General features: G+C 47.0%; 1 protein-coding gene across 1 annotated transcript in view; it reads left to right on the forward strand.

Annotated features, from left to right (window-relative positions):
• The window catches only part of LOC143995804 (ubiquitin carboxyl-terminal hydrolase CYLD-like), a 72,517-nt gene that overhangs the window by 58,583 nt on the left and 1,710 nt on the right, over positions 1-12,224 (forward strand). Inside the window, 3 exon segments of the mRNA XM_077490517.1 lie at positions 443-551; positions 6,461-6,579; positions 8,761-8,974. Of these exon segments, the coding sequence (XP_077346643.1) occupies positions 443-551; positions 6,461-6,579; positions 8,761-8,974 (442 nt within the window).

A 12,224-nucleotide genomic window follows, 5' to 3' on the forward strand; every position in this document is an offset into this window, starting at 1 on the left:
AGTGCCCCATCAATGGTATCGGTGGGAGGAATAGTGCCCCATCAATGGTGTCAGTGGGAGGAATAGTGCCCCATCAATGGTATCGGTGGGAGGAATAGTGCCCCATCAATGGTATCGGTGGGAGGAATAGTGCCCCATCAATGGTATCGGTGGGAGGAATAGTGCCCCATCAATGGTATCGGTGGGAGGAATAGTGCCCCATCAATGGTGTCAGTGGGAGGAATAGTGCCCCATCAATGGTGTCAGTGGGAGGAATAGTGCCCCATCATTGGTATCAGTGGGTGGAATAGTGCCCCATCAATGGTGTCAGTGGGAGGAATATTGCTCCAATGGCTAAATAAAAGCAAATGGTCACAGTTTGGAGACCACTACTGGTATAGTGAGTGGATCACAGGGGGCAACCGTATCCAATCACAGAGCGTGTTTTTTTTCACATTCGCAGGTTCCGTCGTGTTTCATCATCCAGATGCCACGGTTCGGAAAGGATTACAAGATGTTCAGTAAAATTGCTCCCTCCCTGGAATTGGACATCACAGATCTGCTGCTCGATAGTGAGTTCCCGGAACACGTCACTTTCATTCGATTATCGTATATAACGGATTCACTATTAAATCCTGAACTGTCAACCCCAAGTAATTAATTTTCACCACTAGATGTCCTCAGTCTTCATGTTGAATTACACCCGGCATCATACAACCTGGAAGACTGAGGACATACAGGGAGTGCAGAGATCCATGGACCTGCCCCTGATGGGTTCTTCACATCCAGGAGGGGGGATAGATTTCCCGATCAGGTGACCATGGTGATTGGCTGTTACAGTGGTCACATGATCAGTAACCCATCCTGCCTGCTCCCAATTATGTCTAGAGACAGAGAGCTGTCTATGACAACTCAATCGCTCTGCTGGGGGCACACCATGAGCGCGATCATAGAACCGAAGCCATAGCTGCCCGTGGATGCCTGTGCGCAGCATGTGGGTGTTCTAGCCCTCCCTTTTTTGCTGCCACACATATGTGTTACATGGGTGGCAAGGGGGGGGGGAGGGGGGTTAGTCAGTTTTATTTACCTTATCCCCCCTCTCCTCTTTCCTCTGATGCTTTGGGATGTGGGTGGGACCTCAGGGTCCTGACTTACGATGCAGGACTGCTGCCCCTGCGTTGTACTTCATGACATGGGAGTGCGAAACGACAGGGGGGCTTCAGGGGATCATCGCATGGAGGAGAGGAGCCTACAGGAGCGAGGGATAAGCCCCTCAATTTACTCTGGAGTTCAGCTTTATATATTTATAAATGTGTGTGTGTGTGTGTGTGTGTGTGTGTGTGTATATAAATACACACACACACACACTATTATATATATATATATATATATATATATATATATATATATATATATATATATATATATTAAAGTATATGTATATAATAATGTGTGTGTATATATACAGTCATGGCCGAAATTTTTGGCACCCCAGAAATGTTTCCAGAAAATCAAATATTTCTCACAGAAAAGTATTGCAGTAACACAGGATTTGCTATACACGTGTATTCCCTTTGTATTGGAAAAAAGCAAATTGGACATAATGTGACATAAAATTCCAAAAATGGGCTGGTCAAAATTCTCGGCGCCCTTAACTTAATATTTGGTTGCACACCTGATAATAAATAACTGAAATCAGTGGCTTCCTATATCCATCAGTAATCTTCTTACACCTCTCCCCCAGAGTTTTGGGCCGCTCTTCCTTTACAAACTGCTCCGGGTCTCTCTTATTGGAAGGGCGCCTTTTCCCCAACAGCAATTTTAAGATCTCTCCACAGGTGTTCAATGGGATTTAGATCTGGACTCATTGCTGATCACTTTAGAACTCTCCAGCGCTTTGCTGCCCTCCACTTCTGGGTGCTTTTTTGACGTAGGTTTGGGGTCATTGTCCTGCTGGAAGACCCAAGATCTCCGACGCAAACCCAGCTTTCTGACACCGAGCTCTACAGCGCAACCCGAAATCCTTTGGTGATCCTCAGATTTCATGATGTCTTCCACACATTCAAGACTCCCAGTGCCAGAGGCAGCAAAACAACCCCAAAACATCATTGAACCTCCACTAGGGATGAGCCGAACACCCCCCTGTTCGGTTCGCACCAGAACCTGCGAACAGACCTAAACTTCGTGTGAACTTTAGAACCCTATTAAAGTCTATGGGACTCGAACGTTCACAATCTAAAGTGCTCATTTTAAAGGGTAATATGCAAGTTACTGTCCTAAAAAGTGTTTGGGGACCCGGGTCCTGCCCCAGGGGACATGGATCAATGCAAAAAAAAGTTTTAAAAACGGCCGTTTTTTCAGGAGCAGTGATTTTAATAATGATTAAAGTGAAACAATAAAAGTGTAATATTCCTTTAAATTTCGTAGCTGGGGGGTATCTATAGTATGCCTGTGAAGGGGCGCATGTTTCTGGTGCTTAGAACTGTCCCTGCACAAAGTGTCATTTGTGCAGGAAAAAAAGTCTTTTAAAATCACTTGCGGCTGTTGTCGGGTCCCGTAATACAGAGAACACTCAATGAGTGTTCTCTGCATTAGCCGACAATTCATTCATTCATTGATAAAAAATAAAAAAATAAAAAAAAAGCATGGGGGTTCCCCTAAATTCAATTACCAGGCCCTTCAGGTCTGATATGGATATTAAGGGGAACCCCGCATCAAATTTTAAAAAAAAATTGACGTGGGGGTCCCCCTAAAAATCCATATCAGACCCTTTATCCGAGCACGCAACCTGGCAGGCCGCAGGAAAAGAGGGGGGACGAGAGAGTGGCCCCCCCCTCCCTCCTGAACCGTACCAGGCCACATACCCTCAACATTGGGAGGATGCTTTGGGGGTCTGTGACCCCTCAAAGCACCTTGTCCCCATGTTGATGAGGACAAGGGCCTCATCCTCACAACCCTGGCCGTTGATTGTGAGGGTCTGCGGGCGGGGGGCTTATCAGAATCTGGAAGCCCCCTTTTAACAAGGGGACCCCCAGATCCCGGCCCCCCCCCTGTTTGAAATGGTAAGGGAGTACAAAAGTACCCCTACCATTTCACAAAGAAAGTGTCAAAATGGTTAAATAAGACAAACACACTTTTGAAAAATTCCTTTATTAAAAATAAAAAAAAGATTCCAGCGGTGCTAATCCACTCTTGCTATCCAGCGACGGGTCTCCGGGGTCCAGCGATGGATGATCATATCCAGCGAGGGGGGATCTCTCAGTCCAGCGCTGTCCATACATCCTTCTTCTGTCTCCACTCCGGAGACACTGCAGAGATCCCAGCGCTGACGTTTCTTATATTAGGAGGGCGGGGCCACACGTCACCTGACCCCGCCCCTATGACGCTGGAGAGGGAAGCCAGGGGTTCCCCAGTGACGTGTGGGTGACCCCGCCCCCTCTGATGTAACGCAGGTTTCCGTTACATCAGAGGGGGCGGGGTCACCCACACGTCACTGGGGAACCCCTGGCTCCCTTCACCAGCGTCAGAGGGGGCGGGGTCAGGTGACGGGTGGCCCCGCCCTCCTAATATAAGAAACATCAGCGCTGGGCTCTCTGCAGTGTCTCCGGAGTGGAGACAGAAGAAGGATGTATGGACAGCGCTGGACTGAGAGATCCCCCGTCGCTGGATATGATCATCCATCGCTGGACCCCGGAGATCCGTCGCTGGATAGCAAGAGTGGATTAGCACCGCTGGAATCTTTTTTTTATTTTTTTCATTTTTAATAAAGGAATTTTTCAAAAGTGTGTTTGTCTTATTTAACCATTTTGACACTTTCTTTGTGAAATGGTAGGGGTACTTTTGTACCCCCTTACCATTTCAAACGGGGGGGGCGGGATCTGGGGGTCCCCTTGTTAAAGGGGGCTTCCAGATTCTGATAAGCCCCCCGCCCGCAGACCCTCACAACAAACGGCCAGGGTTGTGAGGATGAGGCCCTTGTCCTCATCAACATGGGGACAAGGTGCTTTGAGGGGTCACAGACCCCCAAAGCATCCTCCCAATGTTGAGGGTATGTGGCCTGGAATGGTTCAGGAGGGAGGGGGGGCGCTCTCTCGTCCCCCCCTCTTTTCCTGCGGCCTGCCAGGTTGCGTGCTCGGATAAAGGGTCTGATATGGATTTTTAGGGGGACCCCCACGTCAATTTTTTTTAAAATTTGATGCGGGGTTCCCCTTAATATCCATATCAGACCTGAAGGGTCTGGTTATGGATATTTAGGGGGACCCCCACGTCAATTTTTTTTTAAAATTTGACACGGGGTTCCCCTTAATATCCATGTCAGACCTGAAGGGCCTGGTAATTGAATTTAGGGGAACCCCCACTCTTTTTTTTTTTTTTTTTGAATCAATGAATGAATGAATTGTCGGCTAATACAGAGAACACTCATTGAGTGTTCTCTGTATTACGGGACCCGACAACAGCCGCAAGTGATTTTAAAAGACTTTTTTTCCTGCACAAATGACACTTTGTGCAGGGACAGTTCTAAGCACCAGAAACATGCGCCCCTTCACAGGCATACTATAGATACCCCCCAGCTACGAAATTTAAAGGAATATTACACTTTTATTGTTTCACTTTAATCATTATTAAAATCACTGCTCCTGAAAAAACTGCCGTTTTTAAAACTTTTTTTTGCATTGATCCATGTCCCCTGGGGCAGGACCCGGGTCCCCAAACACTTTTTAGGACAGTAACTTGCATATTACCCTTTAAAATGAGCACTTTAGATTTCTCCCATAGACTTGTATAGGGTGTTCCGGCTTTTCGAATTTGCTGCGAACAGCCCAAATTGTTCACTGTTCGCTGAACATGAGTTCGACTCGAACTCGAAGCTCATCCCTAACCTCCACCATATCTCACTGTAGGTACCGTGTTCTTTTCTTTGTAGGCCTCATTCAGTTTTCGGTAAACATTGGAATGATGTGCTTTACCAAAAAGCTCTACGTTGGTCTCATCTCTCCACAAGACGTTTTCCCAGAAGGATTTTGGATTACTCAAGTACATTTTGGCGAAATGTAGTCTTGCTTTTTTATGTCTCTGTGTCAGCAGTGGGGTCCTCCCGGACCATAGTGTTTCATTTCATTTAAATGTCGGCGGATAGTTTTGTGTTGACACTGATGCTACGGAAAGGTTTCTTCACAGTAAGAGCTGTGAAAATGTGGAATAGACTCCCTGCAGAGGTGGTTCTGGCCAGTTCAGTAGATTGCTTTAAGAAAGGCCTGGATTATTTCCTAAGTGTACAGAATATAACTGGGTACTGACATTAATAGGTAAAGTTGATCTGGGGAAAATCCGATTGCCTCTCGGGGGATCAGGAAGTTTTTCCCCTGCTTTAGCAAATTGGATCATGCTCTGCTGTTTTTTTTTTGCCTTCCTCTGGATCAACTGTGGGTATAGAATTGGGTATATGGGATTGTATGATATTATTATTATTATTATTATTATTATTATTATATATTTTTTTTTTTTTTTTGTGGTTGAACTTGATGGACATGTGTCTTTTTTCAACCTGACTAACTATGTAACTATGATGCTCTCTGAGCCTGCAGGACAGCTTGAATTTCTTTAGAACTTGTTTGGGGCTGCTTATCCCCCATCCGGACTATCCTGCGTTGCAACCTTTCATCCATTTTTCTCTTCCGTCCACGCACCAGAGAGATTGGCTACAGTGCCATGGGTTGCAAACTTCTTGATAACGTTGCGCACTTTGGACAAAGACCAATCTAGATCTCTGGAGAGGGACTTGTAACCTTCAGATTGTTGATATTTTTCCACGATTTTGGTTCTCAAGTCCTCAGACAGCTCTCTTCTCTTTCTGTTGTCCGTGCTTAGTGTGAGACACACAGACACACAATGCAAAGACTAAGTGAACTTCTCTCCTTTTTTTTTTATCTGCTTTCTGGTGTGATTTTTATATTGGCCACACCTGTTACTTGCCCCAGGTGAGTTTAAAGGAGCATCACATGCTTGAAGCAATCTTATTTATTCACAATTTTAAAAGATCGCCAAGAATTTTGACCAGCCCATTTTTGGAATTTTGTGTGACATTTATGTCCAATTTTAGCATTTTTTTTTTCCCTCCCTTTTTTTTAATTAATTTTTTTTGTTCCAATACACACAAAGGGAATAAACATGTGTATAGCAAAACGTGTGTTACCGCAATACTTTACTGTGACAAGTACTTGATTTTCTGGAAACATTTCTGGGGTGCCAACAATTTCGGCCATGACTCTGTGTGTGTATAATAAAATATAAATATATATATATATAGTTACATTTTGAATGGAGAGGAAGGGAAACCGATCACACAGATCTGTATAGAAGTGGAATATAAAATATATTATTGTTACATTGTGTCTCTCCATATAGAAGTGGGATCCTGTGTATATACCATTATATAGAGTTAGGATCCTGCATATATACCATTACATTGTGTCTCTGGCAGATCCCCGGGAGTGCATCGTGTGTGGACAATTGGCCGTCTATGAATGTTCTGATTGTTTCAAGGATGATCTCCTCTCCCAGCAGGGCCTGAAGCAATACTGCGCCCTCTGCTGTCAGCAGGTAGAACACAATGGGTATCGTCATATTCAGTGTGAATTTTAAAATTTTAATCTTTTTTTTACATTTTACCTTCCTTGAGTAACAATCTCACTTGTAAGATGAACATTGGGGGGGGGGGGGGGGGTGACATGGGTGTACTGGAGTGAAACTCACTGGTGACCTGGACACAGGGCAGTGAGCTGTGTACTGGAGTGAAAATCTCAGTGGTGACATATACTGGGGAGTGAGGTGTAGGGTGTAGATCTCAGTGGTGACATGTATACTGGGGAGTGAGGTGTAGGGTGTTGATCTCGATTGTGACGTGTATACAAGGGAGTGAGGTGTAGGGTGTAGATCTCAGTGGTGACATGTATACTGGGGAGTGAGGTGTAGGATGTAGATCTCAGTGGTGACATGGATACTGGGGAGTGAGGTGTAGGATGTAGATCTCAGTGGTGACATGGATACTGGGGAGTGAGGTGTAGGGTGTAGATCTCAGTGGTGACATGGATACTGGGGAGTGAGGTGTAGGGTGTAGATCTCAGTGGTGACATGGATACTGGGGAGTGAGGTGTAGGGTGTTGATCTCGATTGTGACGTGTATACAAGGGAGTGAGGTGTAGGATGTAGATCTCAGTGGTGACATGGATACTGGGGAGTGAGGTGTAGGGTGTAGATCTCAGTGGTGACATGTATACTGGGGAGTGAGGTGTAGGGTGTAGATCTCAGTGGTGACATGGATTCTGGGGAGTGAGGTGTGTGGTGTAGATCTCAGTGGTGACATGGATACTGGGGAGTGAGGTGTAGATCTCAGTGGTGACATGGATACTGGGGAGTGAGGTGTAGATCTCAGTGGTGACATGGATACTGGGGAGTGAGGTGTAGGGTGTAGATCTCAGTGGTGACATGGATACTGGGGAGTGAGGTGTAGATCTCAGTGGTGACATGTATACTGGGGAGTGAGGTGTAGGGTGTAGATCTCAGTGGTGACATGTATACTGGGGAGTGAGGTGTAGGGTATAGATCTCAGTGGTGACATGTATACTGGGGAGTGAGGTGTAGGGTGTAGATCTCAGTGGTGACATGTATACTGGGGAGTGAGGTGTAGGGTGTAGATCTCAGTGGTGACATGGATACTGGGGAGTGAGGTGTAGGGTGTAGATCTCAGTGGTGACATGTATACTGGGGAGTGAGGTGTAGGGTGTAGATCTCAGTGGTGACATGTATACTGGGGAGTGAGGTGTAGGGTGTAGATCTCAGTGGTGACATGGATACTGGGGAGTGAGGTGTAGGGTGTAGATCTCAGTGGTGACATGTATACTGGGGAGTGAGGTGTAGGGTGTAGATCTCAGTGGTGACATGTATACTGGGGAGTGAGGTGTAGGGTGTAGATCTCAGTGGTGACATGGATACTGGGGAGTGAGGTGTGTGGTGTAGATCTCAGTGGTGACATGTATACTGGGGAGTGAGGCATGTGCTAGAGTGTAGATCTTAGTGGTCCCTTTCTGCATATCATTACTTATGTGGGCAGAAAATCTAAGAATTCTGGAAATGTGAGTATTATGGGTTCAGTGGCGTACCAGCGGGTGGGCCGGTCCGCCCTGGGTGCCACACATTAGTGGGGGGGGTGGCAGCCCGGTGCCCTCCACGAGTGAAGTCAGGTGACAGGCACAGGCAGCAGCGGTGGCTGTGTGCGGACCGTACCCGGGTGACTGACACCCAGGGCCGGCCACCGCTTTCACATTGCGCCGCACAGCAGGGGAGAGATACAGTGAGCTGAGCTGGAGAGAGGTCGGCAGCTGCTGGGGAGGGGGCCAATGTGCAGGGGTCCCGAGCTGGGGGGGGGGGGGGTCAACGTGCAGAGGTCCTGAGCTGGGGAGAGCAATGTGCAGGGGTCCCGACTTGGGGGGGGCAACGTGCAGGGGTCCCGAGCTGGGGGAGCAGGCAGGCAATGTGTAATGTGCAGGGGTCTAGAGCTGGGGGGGGGGGATCTGTAATGTACAGGGGTCCAGAGCTGGGGGGGGGAAGTGCAGGGGTCCCAAGCTTGGGAGGGGGGCAGTGTGTAATGTGCAGGGGTCCAGACCTGTGGGGGGGCTGTGTAGTGTAAAAGGGTCCAGATCTGTGGGGAGGGGGGGCTGTGTAATGTAGCGTGCCCACATCTAAAACTGCAGCTAGCTGATTCCATTTCTTTTCATCTTCTAGGCTCACAGCCATCACAAGCGGAAACACCACATACCCATCCCTCTGAAGATCCCAGACACCTTCCTAAAAGCTCAGGGGACAAAGAAGATCCCCCGGGAGACTCTGGAACTGTTTGCTGTGCTGTGTATAGAGACCAGTCACTACGTGTCTTTCGTGAAGTACGGGGTGGAGAAGGGAAGCTGGATGTTCTTCGATAGCATGGCGGACCGATATGGTAATAAACCTCTAAGTGGCATATTTCACTTAAAGGGGGTCTGATGGTGAGATCTCAACATGGAGGTCCCACTCCTCTATACCTGCTGGTGGCTTGTGGAGTTTTCTTGATTTCCTTGCTTGGGCAATGGGCTAAGGTACAGAGCCAAGAAAACCAGGCAAGGGGGCCTCACCAGTAAACCAAAAGATACAAGATGGCGGTGGGTGAGTCGGGCCGGCAGTGTGCACCTATAAAATGAGCTATGCCTTTCATTTGGATTTGAGATTTGAAGGTGTTCTCCAGGAAGGTGGTCTGTTCAGGAATTAGCAGCACCTTAGTTCACTAACTTCCAAAGGGGAAACGAGGGCTGCATGAAATTTGAGCCCAAAGAAAGGGATGAATTTTGGGTTTTGATGCAGATCCTTTTTGGTGCAGATATGCCCAAGAGAATTTTTTTTAAACCATAATGCACTGCAAAGCCTTTGAACTATGGCAGTCGGGCTTAAAAGGGCCAATAAAAAGGCATTTTCGATAAACCAACCTTCTCACCCTGCCTTTTTATGCCTCTCTGTACAATAGTTCGCCTATTAACCCTAAAAAATGTGTGTAATTTAACAAGATTGCCCCCTTCCCCCCATAGAGTTCAGTGGAATCCATTGCTAAGTTCTGGTTTGCCAAATTTTCAAACAGGATTCTCCGAAACCTTACCGATTTGGACCAGTGAAACATTTACCAACCCCCCCCCCCCCGACCCTGCGATAACCATATTATTTTTTTTTATTTTTTTTGGAGGGGGGAGGGCGATCTGAAAATGGAATGGCTGTTCCTGGCACAAGAACCATGGTAACCAATATCTTTGAAGAAAAACTTTTGTCTGGTTTTCCCCCGTGGCAGCCAAGTCTTTGTTGGACTTCGGATCTCTGTGCCACCATTTTGGATTTGAGAGCCGCCTGTGACTTCATGATGATGTCTCACACCCCGCTCTACACTGGGCTTGCTTGAGGACTGGCAGTGCAGTAAAACTGAACCCGCAGCCTTGTGTAATGTGTCCCAGGAGGCTCTGGACAGGAGGGGGTTGGTCAGATGAAAGTCATGCTAGGAGAGGATTGAGTGGGAAGCGAGTACCTGTCCAAAAGGTACCAGCTTTCCAGAGAAAAAAATAAATAAAAATGCTGCAGATCTATTAGAGCCTGGAGAGAGAAAAAAGATGAGCTGTCCTTCTCTTCCTGGGTGAAGGGTGTTTTAGATGAGTATCAGTATCAGTGTCGATAAGATCATGGGAGGAGGTGGCAAGGAAGCTAAAGAGCAGGAGGTATTGGGACAGAAATGAGTTTAACCCTTTCATGACTAAGCCTATTTTTGGAATTTGGTGTTTACAAGTTAAAATCCATATTTTCTACTAAAAAATTACTTGGAACCCCCAAACATTATATATATTTTTTAGCAGAGGCTCTAGAGAATAAAACGGCGATTGTTGCAATATTTTATGTCACACGGTATTTGCGCAGCGGTGTTTTAAATGCAACTTTTTGGGAAAAGGGACACTTTCATGAATTAAAAAAAAACAAAACAGTAAAATTATCACATTTTATTTTTTTTGCATAATGTGAAAGATAATGTTACGCCGAGTAAATAGATACCAAACATGTCACACTTTATAATTGCACGCACTTGTGGATTGACGACAAAGTACGGTACCTAAAAATCTCAATAGGCGACGCTTTAAACATTTTTTACGGTTACCAGGTTAGCGTTACAGAGGAGGTCTAGTGCTAGAATTATTGCTCTCGCTCTGACGATCGCGGCGATACCTCACATGTGTGATTTGAACACCGTTTACATAAGCGGGCGCGACTTCCGTATGCGTTTTCTTTGCTTTGCGAGCTCGCGGGGACGGCGGGCGCTTTAAAAAATTTTTATTTATTTATTTTAAAATGACTAAATTGTTTAAAAAATAAAAATAAAAATTTGATCACTTTTATTGTTGTAAACATCCCTTGTGACAGTAATAGGTGGTGACAGGTACTCTTTATGGAGGGATCGGGGGTCTAAAAGACCCCCCACCCCTCCTTTACACTTCAGTGTATTCAGATCGCCGAAAACGGCGATTCTGAATACCGGATATTTTTTTTAAAACCGGCGCCATTGGCAGCCGAGTAAACGGGAAGTGACGTCATGACGTCGCTTCCGTGTTTACTATGAGGAGACTGGAACGAAGCCGATTACGGCTTCGTTTCAGTTCCTCCCCAGCAGCCAGAGGCATCGCAACAGGAATCGGTGCTCCCGATCGAGCGGGAGCACCGGTAACAGCGGCGGGAGGCAGCGGGAGGGGGGGGACGTCCCCTCCCGCTCCTCCGGCATAACAGCCGAGCGGCTTTTAGCCGCATCGGTTGTTATGGCTGGATAGCCAATCGCCCGCTGAACAAAACGGTACCGGGATGATGCCTGCAGGTGCTGGCATCATCCCGATATACCCCCCGGAAGCCGAGTACGCAGATCTGCGTACGCTCGGCGGGAAAGGGTTAAGGAGTTCCAGAGGATGGAAGAGGCTCCGGATAAGTCCTGGAGGTGAGCATGGAAGGAGGTAACAAGGGAGCTAGAGAGCAGGAGGTCTTGGGACAGAAATTAGGCTAAGTAGTTCCAGAATATGGGCGAGGCTCTAGAGAAGTCCTGCAGGTAAGCATGGGAGGATGTGACAAGGGAACTAGAGAAAAGGAGTTAATGGGACAGAAATTATTTCACGGAGTTCCATGGAAGAGGCTCTGGAGAAGTCCTAGAGGTATGGAAGGAGGTAATAAGGGAGCCTGAGAGCAGGAGGTCTTGGGACAGAAATTAGGCTAAGAAGTTCCAGAATATTGGCGAGGCTCTGGAGAAGTCCTGGAGGTGACAAGGGAGCTAGAGAGCAGGAGGTATTTGGACAGAAATTTGGCTAAGTAGTTCCAGAAGATGGAAGAGGCTCTGAAGAAGTCCTGGAGGTGAGTATGGAAGGAGGTAATCGGGGAGCCAGAGAGCAGGAGGTCTTGGGACACAAATTGTTAAGGAGTGCCCGAGGGTGGGAGGAATCTCTGGAGAAGTCCTGGAACTGAGTATGGGAGGATGTGACAAGAGAGCTAAAGGGTGGGAGGTCTTGGGGCAGAAATTATGCCAAGTAGTTCCAGAATATGGACGAGGCTCTGGAGAAGTCCTGCAGGTGAGCATGGGAGGAGGTGACAAGGGAGCAAGAGAAAAGGAGGTATTGGGACAGAAATTAGTTTAGGGAGTTCCATGGAAG

Source organism: Lithobates pipiens, unplaced genomic scaffold (assembly GCF_037356315.1).
Source record: "Lithobates pipiens isolate NorthernLeopardFrog02 unplaced genomic scaffold, aLitPip1_a1.2 Scaffold_19, whole genome shotgun sequence".
Taxonomy (NCBI): domain Eukaryota; kingdom Metazoa; phylum Chordata; class Amphibia; order Anura; family Ranidae; genus Lithobates; species Lithobates pipiens.